Consider the following 25,155-nt stretch of genomic DNA (forward strand, 5'->3'; position numbering starts at 1 on the left):
CTCGGTTGGGTTGGCGGTTGGACGATGTGAATGGTAGGGGATATTGCACCCACAGCCACAAGATATGAATGGAACAAGTCTGTTCGATTTAATTGTATCCAGTTGCGTCTTCTTGTCTCATCGTCGTAGCAGTACACACTGCTTTGTTCCTCTTTTACTTCTTGTTCTCAAAATAAAATCGATCCGTAAGGGTGTATTCACATCAGGGGCATAAAACAAAATATAAATAAGCAGAGTTTGTTAAAGCTAAAAGAAAGGTACATTTGTACTGTCACTGTATTCTGCTATACGATAATTTGCTTTTTTATGGATTGACTTTAACAAATTCAGCTTTTTTCGCATTCCATTTTTCACTCCTAATGTGAATGTATCCTAATTGGATGGAATCGGATGGAAGATATGAAAAGTTCAGTTACGAAGATGAAACCAAAGAGCGCTACGCATTAAAGATGTCCAGTGCGAGAGAATAATGCACTTTAATCGAAGAAATATTCGACATTCTACTAAAAATGTGATATTAAGAGAAGATATTTTATAACAAAATATTTATTATGTTACGTTTTTTTTTTTTTAATTAAATGACATTGTGTGCAGCAGACTTTAAACTTTACACTAAAACGATGCGGCGCAAGCGATCGAAATCGCGCTGCAAAAACAAAAGCTGGACGATGCGCGCATTTATCTATAGTCCATGTTACGTATACTGTAATAAAATGCGCCTATATATGCGCTTTATAGAATCCAGCCAGAGATTCGAGATATCTAAATAAAAAGAAATAAATCTGATATAACTATTATCGGATGAAAGGAAGAAAATGACATTGATTCGCAATTCAGAAAAAAGAATTGATAAACTGAAAGAACTCGATATTGTACAAATTATTTGAATTTGAATTAAATCGAATTTGTTTTAATTTGAATCTGAATTATTCAAAAATTTCGAATCGTAAAAAATTCAAATATGAATCGTATGTATTAATTCGAATAACCGGCTTAAATAATCACATTTAAAAATATAGAACATATACAACATATAGAAAATATACAACATATAATTGAAAGTCTAATATAAAGTTTCTAAAATTTATTAATAAAATGTTTATATGAAATTAAAATTAACGCTATTGAAATTGAGATAAAATAAATTTTGTGAATAAAAAATTTTTTTACATTTTTCTTTCCTGAATTAATAAGTAATTTAAACTAATTTATTTTCTAAAGACATTTACATTAAATTATGTTATATAATTTATTATACGATTCACAATGTTTATGGACAAAAAAGAATTAAAAGATAATTGTCACCACATTTTATTTGATCAGACGAAAAAATTAGTCTGCTATAAAATGAATTTTAACATCCATTACATTTGTTTACATAAGAATGTTATGAGATATGCTCTTACGTAAGGTTGTGTGTGATTGGCTTAAATCCTGTATATTACCTGAGATACAAAGAGATGCAAAGAGATTAAATTCATATCTGTCATCAAAAAATGTGCTTCGTAAACAATTTAATGACATTGCTATACTAGAGATTAGTGTAAGTTAATTAAATATTTTATTTAAAAATTTTACGAGGATGTTTATAACGTAATAATTATAAAATCGATATATCATTAAATTGGCACATAATATATATTGATATATATATGAATATTTACAGAGAATTACTGATGAATCAATACAATGTGTTATATATCTTATTATTGATGTTGATCATATGTATATCAAATATAATAAAATAATTTTTTTTTTGCATTTTAGGTGGCCTTCTATGAGATTTTAAATGGTCTGTGGGTTCGCAATGGATTGCAAATAAAGGGCCAAGCCATGACCTATATACAGTGCAATTTCTGCAATTCTATGGTGGACGCGGATTTATATCTACTGCAAATCTGTGCTACAAAGTTACTGCCAGATGTCTTTTTGAAAACCGTTATTGAAAAGTAATGTTCTCTGTCTTGTTCGTTACTTTATTTTGAGTCGATGAGACAACGATCTAATGCGATGTTAAAATAATTTTTATACAGATTTCACGTAAGGGAATGGATGAGTTTATGTCTATATCATGCCCCACAAAATGAATATCTTGAGGGCGAGCATGATACTCCGATGTTAGAGAGCTGCCTAACATTTTTAGCTACGTTGGTCAACGTAAGAACGAATCTCGGTAAATTTCTGCCAAGTTTTTAGAAATCTCATCTTTTTTATTTAATAATAAATTTCCTAATCTCTGAAATAATAGCAAAATAATTACACCAAGAATATTAGATATTTACTATTCATATTTTTCTTGCATTAGGTTTATCGGATTCTGATATGTCTCGCCTTGAAATGGTAACTTTACTGTGTATGGGTGATAAGACGCATAGTCAATTGATGGAACTGATGCCCGAACGCTGTGGAACCACTCAAAACAGAGATTTTGAGTCAGTCTTAGCTGATGTACGTTTGTTGATATATTATTTGTTATTACATAGAATTTTTCTATCAAATATTGATTTTCATATATTTAACGGCACAATATGCTTATAGGTAGCACAGTACAGGGCTCCGAATCTCGAGGCAAGCGGTAATATGCAACAAGGCATGTATGGACCAAAAGCTCGCGTTTGGGACGAGTTATTTGATCCTTTACATGTTTTGTTAAGAGCGGTACACAGAAGGGATTTCCAAGTATCTATGGATCGTTTTACAGATTAGTATGTATAATGTCAGATTTAATGTCCCCTACACATCCGTTTTTCCATTATTCCATTTTTGATAAATACTTTTCTCTTGTAGCGTGAAGCAATCGGGCAAGCTAAAAAATGGTGCAACTCCCTGGCCACCATTTAGGCATCCAGCTCCGGTTTCACCGGATTACGATGATCCTCGGATTGTTCTACGCACCAGAGTTTTTCATGCTATGATCCTGATAATACTCTATAAGGCTGTGAACGGACATAACATATCAGAACATGTTATGGCATTGGCTATTTACCTCTTAGAAATGGCAGTTTTTACCGCGGAACCGCCAAATAAATCTGTGAGCAATTCTTTTGATAGAAAAAAATTGATCTTTAAGTTGCTTCGAATGATCTATTCAAATTTTAAGTTATATATGTAATAAGATAGAAAGATAAGAAAGTAAATAATTTGAAAGATGTACATTCTATTTTATGTTTGAGTTTGCTTATTTTATAGCTTTTTTTGGAATCTTATTTATCTTGCTCTTCACATATATAATATAATTATTTCCAGGTAAGCCCTTTATGCCAATACACTGGAGGCACTTCTCGTGTGATAAAGGACATGGATTTAGCTGGGTGGTACGAAAGTGACAACTTGTTCGAAAATCTAAGGACAGTGATACCTCGAGTGATTCTAGTCCAAGAGTCAGAGCCGAACAGCTCAGACAGTGAGTATGATTGATTAAGGAGGCCTTTCATCTTTGCCGAAAATTAGACTATTTTTATATTTATATATTATTTTTTTGGAGAAATTGGTTTAATATAGAAAGATTTTTTCATATGATTAATTATAATATTTGAATTGATAAAAAATATTGTTTATTTAAAAAGATATATATTAATGTTTCAAAATAACGATCGAATTAAAGGCCCACTGGAAATACACATCTTCATTATTAATTGAGCTTCTATAAATTATCTGATATCAAAATTTCTTCGATTTTTATCAATTATATGAGTGTCGCTGAGGAAGTAGAACAAAACTAATTGCATGGAATTTAGAAATGACATTTAAAAAAATTTGCTTTTTATTTTGATAAATTATTACGTTTTTTCACTTTTTGTTCATTTACAAAAAAATCAAATTTTTGTTGTAAAAATGTAATTATTCCAGACACGCGCAAAAAGGTTAGAATATTTTAACTAAAATAGTGAAGTGAATAGTATTTAAGTATCCATATGCGCTTGGAGGGCCTATGTACGTTTGACGTATTTGAGCTAATAGCTTCATTAATATTGCGTATCTCAAAAAAAAAATAACAGAATTAATATAAGTTATAAGTTTGTATATAATACATATTAATGTATTTAGTACGATTTAACATGCGTGCTAATTTGATAATGATTAGGCGAATTTGAGTGGGAGATTCAAGGAGAGATGAGCGAAGTAGCATCATCCTTAATGCTGAATGATGGCGCGGATGACGGCGTGGAGGAAGGCTCTCTGGAGCTCTTAGGGTTTTCTGTAGACACTGTTAGAGAGGACAATGCTGTGTCGAGTGCAAGTGTGTCATCTCTGCCAGCTTTACTACCGTCAGTTGAAACAGCTACATCTCTGCCAGCATTACCATCAACAAGTGGTTTGCAAATTTTTATGTAGATTATAAGATACTTTATATATATATATATATATATATATATATATATATATATATATATATATATATAAAGCATCTTATAATATATATTTGATCATAAGTATTTTATATGTATTTGATAAAAAGGTATATTTAAAGAAAAAATTTGTTATATTTTTTTCCTTTAAACGTTTTTTTTATAAATAATTTATATATTATATTCTTATAGTGGAATATGACGTGGTACCTGAAGACGGAATCGTCGCCATAGCTCGTAGTAACAGCGAGGATGATTTAACGATACCTTTGCAAAGAGCTCTACCACCATCCGGAGAAGAATCTATGGCTTTAGCAATTGAATCGCCTCCTTCACCAAATAGTATGTTTTTCAAATATATTTCTTTTTTTATTATTAAATTTTATTGTTTATGTTAACGATTTCCAAAAGTAAATGATACTTTTCAGAATATTATCTCGATGTTAATTTTTTGAAATTTTTATTGTTAAATTTTATTTTATTAGACTAGATAGATCAATATCCAAGTTTTTATATATCATAATAATATATTTTATTTAATTGATGATGTTTTTAATAACAATTAGATGTAGTCGGTGGCCAACCTGCATTACCACCTGTTCCTCAACGTCCAGCAGTTATGGCTGGAAACGAAATAGTTGCAGCACAACCAGTTGGTTACAGAATATTACATACTACAGAAATTATTCCATCCACATCAAATCCTCACAAACATTTTAAAAGGAGAGAGCCACAAGTAATATAAACTTTTGATAAGTAGTATATATCTTAATATATTCATAGCTTTATTTAATTTGTTTATAAAATATATTCATATATCTTTTAGGGTGGACCAATACAACCGCAATCCGTAAAAGTGGGAGAGAGCATAATTTCTTTATTGTTAAAACTACATTCTCAATTATCGGGCGTACCAGACAGTTACAATCCTGAACAAATGTCGGATAATGAAGCCAGTAGCAGTAGTACTAGCAATAATAATAATAGTCCTTCTATATCAACGTCGCCTAATGAATCGCGAATTGGCGATGGACCGTTTTTCATATTACAGTTACTTAGAAAAATAGCAGATTTAGATCCGATATGTAAACAAACCATCATCGAGACCAGAAACAAATTGTGGCCTCGTATGCAGGAATGCGAAGAGGATGAGCAACGTGAAAAGGAGAATCGTGAAAGAGAGAAACGACGAAGAAGAGCGAAAGAAAGGCAGCAGAAACTGATGGCAGAATTTGCTAACCAACAGAAACAATTTATGGAAAAAGCAATGAAGACTGGTAAATTATATATAATACATTTATATATGCAAATAATTATAAATATTTGTAAAAATTATAATATTGTTACGTCTACGGTCTCTCACACGAATCAAACACGCTTCCGCGACTCGTGGAATAAATGGACACGATTTTGGAAAAAAACACACTTTAATGAAACAGGAAAATATAGCCATATATACAGCAGAGCTTACGCCTGTCAGCTTTCCGTCAAAAGCGGTCCAAACAACCGTCAAGAGAACGCTTCTTCCTATCTTCAACCGAGCGATTTCGCTCAGTTGAAATCAAAGATTTCGAATCTCGATTTCGCTTGAATTCAAAGGTGACATCTCTCGCGGATGTAACAATATTCTTATTTTTAATATTTTATTGTAAAAGCAAAAACATGAATAAGAACCTGATATTTGAGCAATCGGTTATATCAATTAAATGAAATTTTATTCTCACAGAGGAAGCAGGTGCATCCGGAATGGATTGGGATCAGGAAGAAAATAAGACTAAATTGACTAGTAAAAAGGAATATGATTGTGTGATATGTAATCAAACCACTCCTAGCAGTGAAGACAAGCCGATGGGACTTGTTGTATTAGTTCAAGTAATATTTCTATTTAATTCTTGAAATTGCTCTTTGCTTTTATTTTTTGCTGAAAAACATTTTGTTTGTATATTAATATTAGATAATAATTTAAGAGCATAATTTTATATTTTGTATTTATTTTCATGTTTTACATACACACGCACACACACACACACATATATATATATATATATATATATATATATATATATATATATAATTATACATATATACATATACGCGTTTTTCCGATATAGGCGACTAGTATCATTGGTCATGAACGACAACAATCGGACAGGCTAGTTCTTCCCACATCCGACGAGGATCCGCCTATACCGAAGGGAGATACTCGAGGCGCTCATTTTGACCGCAGAATGGAAGAAATGAATAATTTATTCGATACAGTGAGTGAATAAATATACAAATATATGTACTTAACAATCTTTTATATATTTTTAAAATGTTTTTTATCCAAGTTCTTTCAATATATTGTGTTTTTTATTTTAATACATTATATGCCATATGATGAAAATTTAGAATCATTACTTGATTATCGACCTTACTGTACAATGAGATGACCTCACGATGAGATATTTACTGAATTAATTTTATTTTCTGACTTTACATGCAAAAATTTGATAACTCGGACACATTTTCAGCGAATACGAAGAAATATAAATCAATACAAATTCTTAATTTTGGAAAAGACGAAAAATATATATCATGATTTTTCAAAATTTATTCAATGCATTTAACAAGAAAAAACAAAAAAATTGATACATATATTATCAAATATCACTGCATATATTATCTACATATATTATTCACTACATATATTATCAAATATCACACAATTCTTTTGAAAAATACGATGTATTTCAAAAAACATCGATTCATTTTGATTTTGTACTTTCCATATATTTATAATATTTTTATTTATAGTATTTTTATTTAAATTATGTGATTATTTTGAAGTAAATCAATATGAATTGTTTAATAAAATATTTTTTTTAATGTTTTTTAATTTATATTTTATAAAATGTTTATTTTTTAAAACAAGCAAAAAGGAAATAAGCATATAATTTGTTCAATATTAATATTTGTTCAATGAGTGATACATTTTACATATATATTTTAATTTGCAGTTGTCTTGGCTGCTCTCGGTTAATTTGGGATGGGAAGGTGGCGTCCATGTGCAAACATGTGGTCATCATCTACATCTGGACTGTTTAAAATCCTATCTGGAGTCCCTTCGTAGTCAACAGCGACAACAGAGTCTGGCAGTGGAACGAGGCGAATACTTATGTCCGCTGTGTCGGCAATTAGCTAACTCTGTTCTGCCGCTATCGCCACAATTAGGCGAATGCTCGGCGGTAGTGCGATCTCGTCATGCTTCCACGGAGACTATACTCGCGGATCTGAATACTTTTCTCAAAGAGATACAACGAAATCCTGTATGTATGCAGTAGCTTTTTTTTCTTTCAACATTAAAAAAATACAACTAATATTCTTTTATATTTTCAATTAAAAATTTTAGGAATAAATTTGCTAAACATATCTATCGTTTCCAGGCCTCTTCAAATTTGGCTGTGGCGATGGGAAAGGCTATGGAAGATATGACGAGTTGCACGTATCTAAAATATAAGCAAAAGAACTGTAAACCTAGTCACCAAAGCTTGTTCCTTTTTGTAACTTCGGTAGCTCGAACTAACTTTGAGATTGAACTTGTACAACGCGGCGGATCGTTATGCGTTCCATCACCTACTATGATACCTCTGACTCCTAAGCGTGATTGCATAGGTACGTTTATTGATCAATTTCATATTTAAATTTTTTGATTTCTATTTATGTATCATACACTCGAGAGCGAACGTGGCATACTAGACAGTGCACCGGTCTATTATGCCAGAGGTTCCGGATTCGATTCCCGGCAGAGTCAAAATATTTACGCTTGTATTACGCTCTGCTCTCGGAAAGCAATGGCAAATCACCGAAAGTAACTTTGTCATGAGTGTCTCTCTACCAAAAATTTGCCGTTCGGAACCGGCGTTAAACTGTAAGTTTAATATGCCTGTGTATAATCATCGTGCGCACCACAGGTATATGAGAGAGATCACTATGCTCGAATACGAATGCTCGAATAGAACTAGAAAGATCATACATTCGTGATATTAATCTGTAAATATGAAAACCTGATGAGAAATGTGTGTGTGTGCGTGCGTGCGTGCGTGCGTGTGTGTGTGCATATGTATGTATTTATGTATATATGTATATTTATACTTCTTTTAGTTGCGCTTCTTCACGTCTTGGCAATGCATGCTCGAGTACTGACCACATGGCCAGTGCATCACGTATGGCAGCAATTATCTGGCATATCGCTGACAGAAGAATCGGCATCCTCGCTCGCCTTGACGCCACACGACGACAGACAGGTTCCTTTGCTCCTACGAGATCCAACCGCCATGCTCATTCAATTTATTCTACTGCTGCCGTTACATTTGGATCAAAGTATGCATAATTCAAGAATTTTTTTCTTTTGTATTCTACATCTTAAATAAATTGTGTAATACGAGGATGCATATTTGAAACATATATATTTTTATAATTTATATTTGATATATTATTGTATATATATTTAAATAATAAATGAATTAATATTCCTCCTTTTTTCAGCATATTTTTCCGGCGTAGTAAAGGTCCTTTACAACCTACTGTATTATCAAGTAATACTTCAGATAAGCTGTAACCTCTCACAAACAGAACGAAACACAATTCTGAAGAGGAGATGTAGTTGCAACACCACGCCTTCAGAGACCATACTGGCCGGAATTATCGAATATTTCGGCGAAAGTGGACTCTATACTGGCGCAGATGACGACAAACCGTCCACTTCGTCGTCTCCTACTTACGCCAGAGTGAAAACACACGGCGTCGAGCAACAAGTATATTCTATAAATAAAATATATACTTTAGCAAAGCATATTTTTTCAAAATTAACATTTTACGAAATAATTTGTTATACATTTTATATATCACATTTAAACAGTAGTAAAATATTTTAGAAGCGGGTAAAACTTACATTATTTCATATATTATTACAAATTAATTATTTCTAGATAAACTTTAATTATTCCTAAAAAAAAAAACGTTTTAACGTGAATTTTTATGTATTGTTATACATAATTATATGATTTCAATTATTTATATTTTATTTGATTCATTCAGATCCAATCGTTGTGTCTGCCGTTTCTGCGAGTGGCGTCATTGTTACGTTATCATCTGTATGAACAGCCACTGCCACTGATCAGAACGTCGCAGAGTGAATTTGTGACGTTGGTATATTATCTGGAACTAGTCACAGAAGGCATGAGCTGGAACTGCTTTGACTCAACAGTAGCGTTGAATTGGCAAGAGCCAGAGGCAAGTGTCTCGGTGCCTCTCTTTTGGTGTGATCAATTGCTCGCTTTTCTTGCTAACTGGCGAGGCCACCAGCCAGCTCGGAACATGATTATGGAACAGCATATATCATGGCACGTGCCGAAGCTGCTTAGTCTTCCAAGGGAATATGAGAAGATCTTCACGGTAAGATTTAATAATTAGAATATATTCGTTATATTATATTCGTTTAAAATTTAAAAAATATGTATTATGTATATGGAGATTCATTAATTTGACTAATTAAGAAGAAAAAGACAATGGAGTATTTGCGAGTTAAATAATAGTAACTATAAAAGTAAATACTATACTAATATCTCAATCCAAATGTAATGTGTATATGTATACATATAACAGTAGATTTTAATATATGATTAATATTATTTATATATGTTATTTTTATTAATGTATTTATTTTCATATGTAAATTCATATGTAATATTAAATTTTTTCAGTATTACCACGAGCGGCAATGCAGTCAGTGTCATTCTGTACCACAAGAAATCAGCATCTGTTTGTTGTGCGGCACTATCGTTTGCCTCAAACAAAACTGTTGTAAACAGATGAACGTTTGCGAAGCTATTCAGGTGAGCATAGTTTACATACGCATGAAAACATAGGATCATTTACAAATATTGGATATACGCTTATAAATATTTGTTTTTGATTCTAATACATTTTTAAACATGTTTATAGCATTCAATTGATTGTGGAGGTGGCACCGGCATCTATCTTGTAGTGACATCGACTTATATTATCGTGATACGCGGCCGGCGAGCATGTTTATGGGGATCTCTGTATCTTGACGATTTTGAAGAGGAAGATAGAGACTTAAAGTGAGTATGATTTATCATAAGATTTCATAGAAAAAAAGATATATAAGCATAGTACAATTTTAAATACTATATGTCATATTCTAATTTTTAAGATATTAAAAACAAAGATAAATTTCCTTTAAATATTTAAATTTTTCTCGTGACAAGTTACAAATTAATTTTTTAATGATTTACTTAATATCGATATCATATTATTTAATAGTCTATTATTAATTATTACACACAATTTTGTTATAGACGAGGCAAACCATTATATCTTAGTCAGGATAGGTATCAGCTTTTAGAACAGCAATGGCTGGCACATAGATTCGACCATACGAAGAAGACATGGGTATGGCATCGTGACGCTCTGTGACCCTTCACAATGTTGTCGTATATTGCTCGTCGCTCCTAATCTCAGAAGAAGACTCTCTTCCTCCCTTTCTCTATTTGACTCCCGCAACTCCCATCATTTATTCTCACACAAAATGCCTCGCCTTTTCGCAGTAATGTCCGCGCGCTTTAGAGATTAAGGGAGATAGATTCGTTTTTAATAGATATTATATATTTATTATGCAATCGCGAATAAATAGACATAATAGACATAAATGATAAATGAAAGTATTAAGAAAAGGAACATTTGTCTAGGGAATACATTTTGTTCATATAGTCACGCGTAATAACTTGGATAATACGTATTAGATCTGTAGAAATTACGTATGCTCTGATACTAAAAATCTGTACATTTTATTTAAGGTATATATGCAAAATCGTATTTATTTTAATTTTTCTGTATAATTATTAGCAAAAATTAATGGTTTTGAAAAGAAATTTAAATCAAAATTGTGTTTCTTTCAATTTTGTACATCTAATTCGCAAAGTTTTTTTCCATATGAAAGAAATAAAATAATTTTGATTCTTGATATATTGATTCGTGCAATAGTTGCCATTTTCGAATATGTTATAGGGAAAAATTAAAATACAATATTCTGTATATATACATATACATATATACATATATAATATATGCATATGAGCATATAAATTACGTTTAATTAATGAGAAAGGAGTACTTATTTAGTATATAGCATTTGTACCTTTTAGGAGAGGATGATATATACAAATGATAATAACTGGAAAAAAATGAAAGAAAGCTTGTGTGTTTGAAGAAAAAATCCACTCAAATTGAAAATAGATAATTTCAGATTTATTATTTATTCTTTTTTTTTGTTTTGTCAGACATTTCACAAATATTTATAAAACAAATGCAGATTTTTTCGGATATATTTATAACTTATTATACTACTTATATACTTTGACAAATATAATTTCTTTTCTAAATATTAATGTTGCTACAATCGATCATACACATATATATAAATATATATATATATATATATATATATATATATATATATATATATATATATATATATAATTAGAAATGTAAGGATAATAAAGGAAAAAAAGAAGAAAAGAATGAAATGTTGAAGACTGATGTCTTTAAATGCTTTCTATAGAAATTCTCTATAGAAATGCTTCTTGTAGAAACTAGGCATAATGTGAAAAAAATGTCTAGAGTTTATATATCAGAAACTATTTTTATTATTTACAACTGATGTATTAATTCATTCTTTGCATACAGGCAGGAAAGCTGTACAAAATAAAAACAAAGGATGTATTGAATGTCGATTGATAGAATGTGACATGGCACGATAGATTAGAAATTAATAATTTCTTGTTTCAGAATATAACGCAAAATTAATCATTGTATCCGATATTCACGATAAAAAAACATGAAAAAAATTATTCTTAAATTACTAAATTACACAGTTTTACGAGTTTGGATTATCCGATGCCATAGACGTGTAAAATATATAATCTATATGTTACTAATGTATCCTATCATAAATACTTTTCTCTCCTTTTATTTCCTAAACTAAAAGAGATAGATCATAATAATGATTCATTAAAGCAGCGCGACATGGATGTGTGATGTCGGAAGCGAGAAATGACATGTAAAAAATTTCTTGCATCGTGTAGCTTTATTTTATACTTTTCCCTTCAAAACATATTTTCTAAAATTTATTACTCTAAAATTTTTTAAGAAATCACCAGATCATTAGATCTAGTTGTTTCTGATAGCTGAACAGTGATCATTATTTCAAGAATTATTTTACGCTTTTACGTGATCTATCGGATAGATATCTTACTTTCTAATATTTTATACAAATTTTAAAAATATGAAAATATCTTTTTAAGGGAAAAGTACAAAATAAAGTTATACGACGCAAGAAATTTTTGTCATATCATTTCTCGCTTCGACGTCATAATTCAATATGGCTGCAGTGAGAGAGCCTTAAATAAAATAACTAAACTCTACTATGAGCATAATAATTGTCTATAAAATTGATTTGAATTAGAGAACAAGAAGATATGTATAAATTTTTTTTACAGTAATAGTTGTCATGTAACAAGATGCCATTTAATTACAATATTTGAAAATGAAAATTGAAATTGAAAATAAGTTATACCGCCAAACCAAAAATAAAAATGTATTAAATACAAACATAAACTTCTATAATTTATAAAATAATTTTGTCAAATAATACCGTTGTATTCTTCTTAAATGATATCATAGCTTTTATTTTATCAAAATATTCATATTATTCTAAAAAAATAGTATAAAGTTTATGTATCTCATATATCTTTATGTATCTTTTTTTTCTGTAATTCAGATAACTCTTATATGCAATTGTTATGCTCACACTAAAGTTTAATTTAAACTATTTAATTTAATGTATATTTATTAAGGTCTATCTTTTTTAGTTCGTAAAATAAAAAGAGAGATATAACCATTTATGAGCGAGTCATACTATATACATCTCGAAAAATTATATTAAATTAAGCAATTATAAATCGCATAATTATGTATTATATAATTTTTTATTTCTAGCTAGAAACATTAAGCCCTGCCTAAATTTTAGTTTGTTTTAATGAAATTAATTATTATATAAAAAAAATCTTTTAATATTATAAATTACTGGAAATATAAAATATAAATTTATTACGATTAAATTATATATAAGTGTAAACTTGCTTATATGATTTATAATCTATAGCATCGGAAATCATCGTATATACATATATTTGATATATACATATGTATATTGATTTTCAATTAAGATATTTGTGTCATCTATGGATAACAATCTCTTGTTTTATTAATTAGTGCACACATTGCACATATATTGAACGTGACATATTGATTTATAGCATGTTGCTTGTTATCATTTGCGAAAGAGCTATTTGTATATCCGATATTTTCGAAAAACAATAATAGTATATATACAGTATTCCACACATATTGCATCTTTATTTTAACGATAGAACGATGAATTTAGAATAAATTTTTATCAAAAATGGTATTTATATCAAATATTTAAATAAATAGATAAATAAATTTTCAGGTTAGAAATGAAATTAATTTTACTTGGTTTCTTTGCTAAATAAAAAATATGATTTATTTTCATAGAATCTTAATAAATTAATTTTAAAAAATTAATTTTTAAATTTATAAATTTAATTTTGACAAAAATATATAAAAAAAACAGAAATTTGCTGAAAAATTGCCTTTGAAATCGCTAAAATAGTCGCCCATTCTGTATATATATATATGTATCTAGACTTTATAGCTACAAATTTTTTTTATATTTTGGCGTTTTTAAAAATAAAACTTCTTTTTCTAGAATGCACCTTCATATTGTACATATGTAACAATAACATATATAATTCGTCACATATTACATTATTAGTCAATGCTCGAAATAAAATGATTTGTATATAATTATGATTATTTTTAGGATTGTGCTCATAATGTAAGTCTATGATAAAATATGTATGATTCGAAAGAAAGACCTCTGAGAGCAAATGAATTATAATTATCTCAGATATGATCAATGTATAAATAAAAACGATTCTATCCAAAATGTGATTTCATTGTTCCTTATTTTGATTATTAAAAGGTAACATTATTTACTTCTTGAATACATTATATTTTAACAAATATTTAATAATATATGCAATTATTTCATTTAAAAAATAATACTTTGGATATATATGTGTCTCTCTCTCTCTCTCTCTCTATATATATATATATATATATATATTATTTATATTTATATATAAATATATTACACACGCACGCGCGCGCGCGCGCGTGCATGTGGTGTGTGTGTGTGTGTGTGTGTGTGTATCTGATGCTAAATGTGCAGCAAGATATTTAGAGATGTGCACTATAAAAAGATGCTCCATTATTCATAGATTATATGTAAAGTTTGGATTTCAAATATCTTGCCGCGCGTTTAGCAATCGTAAATATTTGCAATGCCTTTGCGCAAAAGCTCTCTCATTCACGGATCTGTAAATTAATAAGCCTTTAATTAATTGTGAAAGTTGCAAAAATGGTACAGGATATTATTCAATATAACCTGTTCTACTTGTCCACGATTGATACGGTATTGAATTACACACACCCACACACACACACACACACCACACACACACACACACACACACACACCACGCACGCGCGCGCGCGTATAATAAGATCTCAGTCACGTGCTTTTATACTTATTTCTAACTGCATAGTTGTAATTTTAATAAGAACGAGTCTATTATTTAAATTAACACAAGACACAGGCTTCGTCTTTCTAGATTAATCCGAAAAGAATGTAAAATTGTATAAAAAAATATTAATTCGAAAATCACTGCTTTCAAAAAATGAAGTTTCATCATTGTTGGTATGTTCGTTAAAAGAACCATACACTTTCATTGTTCACATGTGTTGAATTTATTCCGCACTTATCAATTTTCGTTTCATATAAACTGAAAGACTCATGCAAATCTCGGATAAATTGAATTAACAATTGATATAATTTTACACAACAGTATTCAGTATTCAGTATTCAAAGTTCAATATTCAGTGACTGTAAAATTTTGCTAACAGTATTAAATCGAGTTATATCATTCCAAAAAAATAGCATAAGGCAACTTTCTAACAATTAAAAGATTTATAAATACCCACAGCTTCTGCACATGTGATGGTTTTTCACATACATTGTCAGAAATTTCATTTAAAGCAGATAGACCATAAAAAATCAATACATGTTTGATTTCGCGAATTCAATTTGAACAATCATGAATGTAATCAAAATTTACAAACAAAATTCTAAATTGCAATATCGCATTAAAAAAATGAAATATTATTTGAGAATGCTACGCCTAAGCGGTAATACGCTACACACTGTACACAACACACACACACACACACACACACACACACACCAAAGCGCGCGCGCAAAGTACGTGACAGATGTATATAGTTCGTATAAATAAAAATAAGAAATCTAATTCAAATTCAACACTCTTCACAAAATTAATTTGACGAAAATAAATTTTACCTAGCAATGATCTTGCGAATGTTTATTTTTCGTAAAAATCATACACAATTCCTTTTTTAATATTTATTTTATAAATTTGATGTACATGTTTTTATGTTTTTACATACAAATTTGATATTTTTATTCGAGAAATAAGCAATATTACAGTTAAGGAAAAACTATCTTATTAAATTTTTCTAAGGAGCATTTCATTAGTATTATTTATATGTATGTATAAAAATTAATCTTCGGTTAATAGCAAGAGGAAAATGTGAAATTTTCTAAAAAAAAATAAATTACGAATCGTAGTACTTCTGAGTTTATGACTGTATGATATAAATTTCCTATTACTGTTACAGTTATTCAAAGAAAAAAATTTCATAATTACTATTTTTATTGTACCTTAAACATAACAATTTCGTTATATCATATACACATCATTTCCTGTATTCATGAAATATGAAAAGAGAAACAGAGAGAAAGAAGAGAGAAATAAAGAAAAATGTGAGATTTCTGGGGACAAGTTCAAATGGACGAGGAGCTTGCGAATGTCAAACGCATTTATAATGGCGCACAGTTGAATTATTCTATTTGAGAATTGCCCTGACGACATACGAAAACGGACACGTAGTATGTAAATGTTAAGGCGTGACTATTAACACGCGTGTTTTACAAAACGTCCCGGGGATTCACTGCTCCAATCTCCCCGGGCGACGATTCGCCTTAGTACAGGAATGTAAGACAACATGTTTTACAATATTATACGTGAAGTCAAGAAATTACATTTTGTTTTATCATTTGTATATGTGTATATGTTTATATGTGTAATGTGTATGTATGCGTGTACTATGTGTATGTGTGTATGAATGTATACTTATATAAACTTGTCCTTTTTGTCTTGTTATAATAGTCACTTTCACTTTATAAAATATTAGAACGAAATGATCCTCCTCTTCCTAACTTGGTTAACGACCACCTGTTTGTTCTTGATATACTTCAATGACATCGTCGTTCTCCATTTCAAGCTGAAAGAAATGTTGACTTTAAGGATATATTCGATACTAATTAAAAACGTTAATAAATATATATACAATAAATATATATAGAATAAATATAAATACAATAAATATAAACAATTTCTGATTAGTATTTTTTTTCTATATTTAACTCTCTAAATAAAAGTTTATCTCTTTTTCAAAGTATGAAGGATATCTAACAAAAATGTTCATAATAAATTATCCAATTTATAACTCACTATAAATTAAAATCTTTTTTAAAAATAAAATTTTAAAGCTTTAATCTATTTTTCCATTGATTCCAAGTCAAAAATGTAAAATCAATTTACCTGCTTTGGTGTTTCATCATCATTGATTCTTTTGCCATCAAAGAGAAACCTAAGCGATGTCATAGGTACACCCTAAATAAAAACAAAATTTTTACCAAGAAAATCATATGAGCATTCAAATAAATATCAACAAACATATTTTGTAATCTACTGAAGAAAAATTCAACAAGCTATATTATGAACTAGACTAATAATCTTCTATTTATCATTTAGTTGACAGAATTATAAGAAAATTATCAAATAAAAATTAATAACTTTGAAGATTTGAGATTGAGATTCCAATGATTGAAATTTTTAGAAATGCATCACTAAATCAAAACAAACAATTCAGACCTCTATCTGTTAGTACTATGATCAATTTATATTCTTATGTTATTTTTACAAAATTCTATACAAATGCAAGGACAAAACATGAAAAAGTGTGCAAAATATCAAATGAACTTACCACGCGATCGCTGTAGGACTTTTTCAGCTTACCCATTTGAGTGGTCATCTTTACCCTAAAGTGAATTTCGTTGCTGTCCTGGAACAAAAACAGACACTTTTCACTCACGCAGACACTAGCAGTAGAAAGGTGACTTTTCAGTATGCATCGTTCAGTATGCTTACGTTTCCAACAACTTTGAGCTTGATGTACTCTGAATTCGCATCGCCTGGACCGGCTTCGGGTTTCTGTTCCTAGTGGCACACAGCAAGGTTAGAGCGCTAGTTCAAACTCACGACGAGATGCGGTGCGGAGAGATCGGGGACCCGACCGCTGCCGGATAGGCTCGCGGCTGCGTCCGCGGCGAAGCGAGGACGCGGGGATGGCCGATCGCGCTCACCGGATCTGCTTACCTGATTGTCGGACATCGCTATCAATTAAATTACAAGCTTCTTCACCACGCGCCAGAAATGTTAACCAAACACAAGCTCGCAATATGGCGCCGCGCTTTTGTCAGTCTCACAGTCTATTCGCTTCTTGTGCCGGGAGCGAAAAACCGTAACGGTCAGGCCGTTCGCAAACTCATCTGTTTTTCCTGTCGTGAAGTACGGTTAGGATTGTAAGGATTTCCTAGAGAAATTTCAGTAACTAGAGAAAAATCGATGAGAAATAAAAGAATAATATAGCGGGCAAATTTGTAAATGTATAAGATTCAGGGAGTCGATCATGTAACTTTTCCCCTAAGGCGAAAACGTGAAAAGTGAAAAGTTTCACATGAACTTATGATCATATACGATTTTACGGGATCATGTAACTCTCTCAAACGTGAAAATGTGAAATTTTTCACATTTTCGCCATGTACCTTGGCGACGGAAATTTTTCACGTGAACTTTTTCGCCATGTACCTTGGCGGCGGAAATCTAGGGAATTAATAAATATGTTTCGGAATTAGAGAATATTAGGGCTACATTAGGATTAAGTGTATGTAGTACATATACAATTGGTTATTAAAAGATGTATATAATAGTGTACCAATAAAATAATTTTCATTAATTCAGTTATAAAATCTATAAAATATGTTTCATGATTTCACTTTCCACGCATCCAAGCTACATACATAATCGCTGTACGTGAAAAGTTTTACGTGAAATGTCAAGGTGTGAAAAATGAAAAGTAAAAAGTGAAAAATGAAAAATGAAAAATTTCACGTAAAGTTACATAATTGACTCCCAGGGGGTGCGTTCCTTTATTTACTCCGAGTACTCATGCTATGACGTAATGGAAGTGGCTACTGCGGCTATCGTTCCGTTTTAGTTTCGTGCATTTTCGAACTGCTTCAAGATTATAAAATGGAACGCAGCTGCAGTACGTTTTCAAGTTTCAATTGAAAATAGCTGGCATATGTAATATTAAAAAAAATATAATTTTATTATATATATTATATTTAATATATTATATATAATATATATATTAAATATAATATATATAAAATAATTAATAATAATATTAATATTAATAATAACAATAATAAAAAATAATTAATAATAATAAATAATTTCATAATATAATATAATATCATAATAATTTCATTATATTATATTATTTCATATTATACGCTTTATTTTCTTCAGCATCAATCAATGTTATTTCAGTCTCCATGGAAGCAGCTATCTTTGTGCTCTAACTGCTTTACCTCGCTGGTTGCAGTAGTCGCAACAGAAAGTACGTCAAAAATCAATGATCGATAATATTCAAGGCAGTACTTTCGGAGTGCACTACTTTCTATATCGGAACGTTATTCGTAGTACTGACAGTACTCGGAGTGAATAAAGGAACGCACCCATGATATTGATCATGTAACTTTTTCCCTAGAACGAAAATGTGAAAAATGGAAAATTTTTTTTCATTATTTTTAATAATAAAAATTTGCATTTTTCAAGTTTTCATTGTAAGGACAAAGTTATATGATAGGTACACACACACACACACACACACACACACACACACACACACACACACACACACACACACACACACATTTCTTTGTACCTGGAATCGGAGCGAGAATTTGAAGTCAAGGCTGAGCAGGAGGAACATCCAGAGAAGATACGAACCAGGAATCAGGAATCGAAATACAAGAAGGAAACAAGAGAAATTGCTAGAGAAACGTCCAGTGGTTTCATTTTCGCGCATAAAAAATTATAGATAGTGTTTTTTTATTTTCCAAGTTTTTTGATAAATTAGAAAATGATGATTTGATGATAATATATGGTCGCATATTTATTATATTCCTTGCTTTAATTAATTAATTAAAAACAAATTATTTTTTTATATAATTTAAATTATAAAAGAGGTCGAATAATTTATAATTCAAAATTTATATCTTTTTTATTTTTTTATATGGATTGAAGTTTAAATATAAAAAACTTTGAAAAAAGAAAACGAGACGAGCTATTTTCCTTATCAAAATCTATTCTATACATGCAAATACACAAATTTATGGAATTATAGGAAAATCGGAAAAGACAGAGTTATATTGTATCTTGTTATATTTATCTGTAATTTTCAAATATCACTAAGAATTTGAATTTTTGTGCCTTTTGCCCAGAAATAAGATCACCGAGGATTAGTCGAAGAAAAACTGCACAAAGAAATGTGTGTGTGTGTGTGTGTGTGTGTATGTGTGTGTGTGTTTGTATACAGGGTGTCCCAGACCTAATGGGATTAATTTCGTGCGTAGAGCGGACTAAACTGAATCGAAAAATTCTTTATCATTTTTCAAGTTTCGCAATAATTAATGAGTTATTAATTTTTAAAAATTACCGTATTATCTCAGCCCACCCAATGAAAACAACTTAATCAAAATGATGTTAATATGACGTCAAAACTGTTGTTTGTCGTCATGGAAATGTGTCAAGGAAATAATTCAATATGACGAAAAATTGATACTAGAGGTTACGCGCGATACATTATAGAAAACATTATAGAAAAATATGGAAATGAATATTTAAATTATAATTCTAGTATTAGGAAAAACTCGATCAATGTCACGTTGACATCAAAATGACGGCATTATGATGAGATAATTTGTCTTGCTTGGTTATTTTATTAAACATATTCTCGATGTTATTTCATAATGTGTATTGTTATTTCTACATTTTTCAAATGTTTAGGTCATAATTGCGTTTATTATGATATTACTAAAGATTTTGTACAGCTGATGTTGATATTTAAATTTACGTGCGTGATCACATTACGTTTAATACAAAAAAACTTTTACAACTTTTAAGAATCTTCGCTATTTTGGTCTATACATTTAGAATTGTGAGGATCTAAGGACAAGAATCAATCATATTAAAGAATTACAACATTTGCTAAGCTGTTTTTCCTGTTGAAAGCGGCCATTGTTATCTGCAACAAAACGTGCAATATAATATAGTTTTAAGTGTTTAAAAAGTGTTATAAACCCAAAAGCTGAAACATGAATAAAAGACCAGTAAATATATATTGTAATATTTATTCGTATTTGCTTGTCGCATATTTATTTGACTTCGTAGGCCCGCAATCTATTGTAAGTAATTAAAGTTAAGTTAGGTTAACCGGTGTTTCTCAGTGAATGCGACATTGTTGTTTAATTTATTATAAATTATTACAAATTGTGTTTCAATATTCAATGCAAATACTGAAAATCTATAATATATATAATATAAAGTAGTTTATTAGTATATATACATATATATATATATATATATATACACTAATATATATATATATAATATATTATTAAATAATAGAGATACTAAAATTGCAAAATATAGTCATAAATTAATTAATTGTGATAAATCAATATAAAAAAATGGGTGTTTATTTTTTTTTACTTAAATTTTATTTTATATTGTAATAAAGTTTGTTTATAATAATAATATGTATAATAATTCTTTCTAAAAAAAGGTATGACATCGATACTTCTCTCGAAATTTCCTCGAAGTTTATTGTTGACGCTTTTCCGCGATAGGTTTGTTACGCGGGTGGCAGCGAGTCGCGGAGCGGGTCGTTGCACCGGACATAAAGGGAATTACATCAATAGAGAGTTTTTGCAATACCGTTTTTCCGATATGGTGAACGTTAAAGTCATGTGGAGGGGAAAAATGAAACTGCGCATGCGCATCGTTCATCATAACGCTATCCAGATAATGTGCGACGTTATTTCTAAGCAAATAAAGTTTACGATTGCGTCGACGTTATCACGGTAACGAAATCTGAGTGACTGCGGTTCACAAGTGGAGATGACCTCATATTTTTAAAAGAAGTTATATCTCTAAATTCCTAAGAATGAAGACAAAGAAAAATGGAAAACGATTGCAGAGCGTGTAGGAGAAGCAACTGAAAAAATTTTAGTTTGTGTGCTGAGATCACGTTGAATATCTTTTTAAAAATTGGATAAAAACAAATCGTGCGAATCTGAAAAAATAAATATTCCAAATGTTTATATAAATTACAAACCAAACTTAAAATGATAATGGTTAAATTTATTTTAAAGTTCTTCTAATTATTATTAATAGATCGGAAATAGAAGAAGAATATATGGAAAAGGAGCAGTTGCTTCAAGAAATAGAAGATTTGCAACGTGAATATGAATCTTAAAAAAAAAAAATAACTAACTTACAGATATTAGGAATAAAAGCAAGAGATGCAGCAACGAAAAATGTTTATTCGTCGGAGACAACAAGTGAATTAGAATCTCAAGAACTTACATTTTTTAACTTTTCAATAAACGATTCATGAACTTTAATGTTTTCATCACTTTCAGTATCCAACATCGGTAACATTACAATAAGATTTTGTTTCTTCTGTATGTTCTGCAATGGATACTTTATATTATCACCAAGTTTAATACCTTTACATCAATGCTATTCATCAGAATCAGTACCATTATCATCAGTACCATCGGAATCAGTATCATTATCAGAATCGGAATCATTGTCAGGATTATCGTCAGCATTATCTTCCACGCCTTTATCAACTTCATAAGTGGTTCCTATAAGAAATAAAGTTCGTGGCGGACTTAGAAATTCGACATTGCAATTTCTAGAAGTAAAACACGGCAAAGAAATAGAACTTGAAAAACAGAAATTAAAACAGAAATTACAATTGGAACAAGAAAAATTGCAATTTGAAAAAGAAAAATTTGAATTAGAAAAGAACAGAAACAAGATTAGAATTGGAAGCAGAAGAAAGAAGACACAGCATTGCTGTAGCAAATCAGCAAAGACAATTGATGGAAATGTTATTACCTCATCACCAAACCAAAAACATAATTCTAATTATTTTGTTCTAATTATTTTTTATTTTTTTAATTATTATTATTTTGTTTTATTATTATTTTGTTGAATCGGAATACTAATACATACTATTGCGTTACATAAGGAAGTCGAAGACATAATTTAAGTTTTCCATTTGTTCCAAAAATATATTTATATATTTTATTATAAATACAAATAAATAGAAATTTGTTTTGAACATCAAAGTAAGTATTCTTCTAAGTAGTGTAGGTGGATTAATATTAAAATATTGAGCAGTTTGGCTACTGTATAAACATATGTGACAATTCGCCAGAATTGTTGCTGTTTTATACATTAAAACTACATCTTGAAGTAAGAGCTTTTGGTTTTTCTTGAAATCAAGAAATGCAAATTGTGTTATTATTTTACCGAAATCTATTCCCTATTTGACCGCTTGCCTTAAAGAGCTCATTCTTAGGTTATAGATCTGTTGTTCAGGAGTCAATACTTTACTCGAGTATGGTTTAAGCAATAGTTCGAGAATAGGATAAGCACAATCTTCGTATAATATAAAATTAGCATCTGGATATGATGCACACCTTTTTAATTGAGGATATAAAAGCGAGTCTCTGAATATGCCTGTAAAGAAAATATAACATATTATGACCATGCTAATCATCAGCTACGTTTATAAACACACTTGCATCATGTCGTCTACCAGAATAGAGTCCATGAAGACTAACTATTATACTATCTGGACATAATACAGATTGATACTTGAGACAATGTTGTCGTTTATGACTAGAATAATACTTTTGTTGATTCACAGATGGTCTACATATTACTCGTGCTGTATCATCAATGAAGTCTCAGCAATTTTGTACAGGTATTCCTTTTGCCGAAATAGCCTTTTAAAAAATAATACATTTCAATTATTATATCAAAAATATTTAAGATATTTTTAATTATGTTAGGCCACCTGTGAATAATATTGGAGCTTATTTCTGTTAAGCCATGGTAGATTATTTAGATTTGTTAATAAATGTCCTTTTTGTTGCTGATTATTCTTATTACAGTATTAGAAATTACTGAAAGATAAGGAATACCCAGATCAAATTCATTTTCTAGATCTGCCAATCTATTAGGATATACTAAATGTCTCTATATACATAAACCTTCTATACCTACAAAAAATTCAAAGAAATTTTTATATTTTCATATGAGCGTTTTAGAGCTTAGTTTATAAATCATAGCTCTAGTTCAATTAATTTACCTGAAACGATATAACGGTTTTCCGTTTTTATTTGATGAGGTATGTTAAGAGCAGCTGCAAGTCTTCTAATGTGCTCTCTTTCAAATCAGAATTTTGCTTTATATTCCTCTGGCATTAAATTATTCAAATCCAATCTTTCGTATTGCTCGTTTCTATGGGCATTATTATGTGGTATCAACAATTCATTTATTTATATCTTCCTCCCTCCCGAAATTAAAATAAAAAATAGCAACGTCTAATAAGTCCTCCATCTATATTATAGTTTCACTATACGTCACCGTAGCGTCCATTGCGCAAAAACTTTTTTTGGATAGAGCACGTAAAGATGGAATACGATATTAAGTCACGTGACTTTAGCGTTTACCGTATTACATTGATCGCATATTAGCCCGTTCGCGTATCGTATTACATGGCCGGGACGAGTTCCGCTTCATCGAGAGTCGAGACAAATATTATTTCAGAATATTTCAAACCAAGCATTCTGTTTTCAACTCTTAAAACTGTATTTTCCGAGTGAAAACAGGGACAGGATAGTAAAAATTACAAAAAAAGTCAGTCATAAAACCTTTCCGATCGCCAGCCCATCGCTTTCCCTTTTTCTTTTTATGGCCCGAATACGTTCGATTCTCACGACATGATAGTAATAAGGAAGTGGAATGAAAAAGAATACGAAACTCTACGATTTTATTTCTATATGTTAGACGTTTGGTTCCTGCCAGTTTGTTAAGCATTTAAATAACAGAGAACGCTAGAAAAATCCGAAAGAAATGTGACAGAAAATTAGTTACAAGATTGGTTATCTATTTAGTGCGCGCCTGTGCAGTTCAATTTTGATACGCTAAAATCGAGAGAATGCGCTACTGTATATACTGTGGCCGGAGCACGCTGGCGATTTTCCCCCTCCACTTACGCACAGAGATGCTCCGTCTATCCGTGA

At 30.2% G+C, this 25,155-nt stretch overlaps 3 protein-coding genes and 1 long non-coding RNA gene across 8 annotated transcripts in view; 2 read left to right on the top strand and 2 right to left on the bottom strand.

The window, feature by feature from the left end:
- The window catches only part of Ubr3 (Ubr3 ubiquitin ligase), a 29,998-nt gene extending 15,556 nt beyond the window's left edge, over window positions 1-14,442 (top strand). The window contains exons 9-28 of the mRNA XM_011648022.2: window positions 1,768-1,949; window positions 2,034-2,173; window positions 2,306-2,448; window positions 2,539-2,705; window positions 2,788-3,031; window positions 3,247-3,403; window positions 4,085-4,315; window positions 4,542-4,691; window positions 4,916-5,085; window positions 5,176-5,626; window positions 6,076-6,221; window positions 6,461-6,607; window positions 7,349-7,657; window positions 7,775-8,003; window positions 8,493-8,711; window positions 8,877-9,145; window positions 9,429-9,785; window positions 10,094-10,225; window positions 10,335-10,474; window positions 10,712-14,442. Of these exons, the coding sequence (XP_011646324.2) occupies window positions 1,768-1,949; window positions 2,034-2,173; window positions 2,306-2,448; window positions 2,539-2,705; window positions 2,788-3,031; window positions 3,247-3,403; window positions 4,085-4,315; window positions 4,542-4,691; window positions 4,916-5,085; window positions 5,176-5,626; window positions 6,076-6,221; window positions 6,461-6,607; window positions 7,349-7,657; window positions 7,775-8,003; window positions 8,493-8,711; window positions 8,877-9,145; window positions 9,429-9,785; window positions 10,094-10,225; window positions 10,335-10,474; window positions 10,712-10,829 (4,101 nt within the window). The 3' untranslated portion in view covers window positions 10,830-14,442. The remainder of the gene's footprint in view (window positions 1-1,767; window positions 1,950-2,033; window positions 2,174-2,305; window positions 2,449-2,538; window positions 2,706-2,787; window positions 3,032-3,246; window positions 3,404-4,084; window positions 4,316-4,541; window positions 4,692-4,915; window positions 5,086-5,175; window positions 5,627-6,075; window positions 6,222-6,460; window positions 6,608-7,348; window positions 7,658-7,774; window positions 8,004-8,492; window positions 8,712-8,876; window positions 9,146-9,428; window positions 9,786-10,093; window positions 10,226-10,334; window positions 10,475-10,711) is intronic.
- A 1,828-nt stretch (window positions 14,443-16,270) lies between these two features.
- LOC105427781 (small ubiquitin-related modifier) lies at window positions 16,271-18,238 on the bottom strand. The gene is made up of 5 exons (XM_011639686.3): window positions 18,077-18,238; window positions 17,849-17,917; window positions 17,685-17,762; window positions 17,240-17,311; window positions 16,271-16,919 (listed from the first exon to the last, which is right to left on the bottom strand). Exons 1-5 carry the CDS (start codon window positions 18,089-18,091, stop codon window positions 16,860-16,862), a joined length of 294 nt encoding a protein of 97 aa, XP_011637988.1. The 5' UTR covers window positions 18,092-18,238; the 3' UTR covers window positions 16,271-16,859.
- A 2,551-nt stretch (window positions 18,239-20,789) lies between these two features.
- LOC105427778 (uncharacterized) lies at window positions 20,790-25,141 on the bottom strand. Of its 5 annotated transcripts, none has more exons than XR_016140993.1 (9): window positions 25,007-25,141; window positions 24,219-24,370; window positions 23,925-24,129; window positions 23,650-23,853; window positions 23,545-23,584; window positions 22,594-22,701; window positions 22,418-22,522; window positions 21,630-22,124; window positions 20,790-21,074 (listed from the first exon to the last, which is right to left on the bottom strand). XR_016140993.1 is itself a non-coding variant. In XM_089083623.1 (7 exons), the coding sequence occupies exons 3-7, from the start codon at window positions 23,676-23,678 to the stop codon at window positions 21,018-21,020; spliced, it is 339 nt and encodes a 112-aa protein (XP_088939749.1). In that variant the 5' UTR covers window positions 23,679-23,853; window positions 23,925-24,129; window positions 24,219-25,000; the 3' UTR covers window positions 20,790-21,017. The 5 variants fall into 5 exon arrangements, 1 of the variants encoding a protein (XP_088939749.1); XR_016140994.1 differs by lacking the exon at window positions 25,007-25,141 and adding an exon at window positions 24,784-25,000; XR_016140995.1 differs by lacking the exon at window positions 25,007-25,141 and having other exon boundaries at window positions 23,925-24,033; window positions 24,219-25,000.
- Window positions 22,123-23,321, top strand: LOC148934912 (uncharacterized). Its single transcript, XR_016140996.1, has 2 exons — window positions 22,123-22,392; window positions 22,474-23,321. It is a non-coding gene; the product is annotated as an uncharacterized LOC148934912 (long non-coding RNA).
- Window positions 25,142-25,155: the final 14 nt, after the last annotated feature.

The sequence above is a fragment of the Pogonomyrmex barbatus genome, unplaced genomic scaffold, assembly GCF_055798465.1.
Source record: "Pogonomyrmex barbatus isolate J1 unplaced genomic scaffold, ASM5579846v1 scaffold7, whole genome shotgun sequence".
NCBI classification, from domain to species: domain Eukaryota; kingdom Metazoa; phylum Arthropoda; class Insecta; order Hymenoptera; family Formicidae; genus Pogonomyrmex; species Pogonomyrmex barbatus.

Coding starts and splice junctions, on each gene's coding strand:
- LOC105427781 (XM_011639686.3), bottom strand. Junction 17,763..17,848: donor AGCTCAAAGTTGTTGGAAAC/GTAAGCATACTG, acceptor TTTTTGTTCCAG/GACAGCAACGAAATTCACTT. Junction 16,920..17,239: donor ATGATGAAACACCAAAGCAG/GTAAATTGATTT, acceptor CATTTCTTTCAG/CTTGAAATGGAGAACGACGA.
- LOC105427778 (XM_089083623.1), bottom strand. CDS start 23,678: ATGGACTCTATTCTGGTAGACGACATGAT. Junction 22,523..22,593: donor CGATGGTACTGATGATAATG/GTACTGATTCTG, acceptor TATCCATTGCAG/AACATACAGAAGAAACAAAA. Junction 21,075..22,417: donor TTATTGAAAAGTTAAAAAAT/GTAAGTTCTTGA, acceptor GTTTTGTTGCAG/ATAACAATGGCCGCTTTCAA.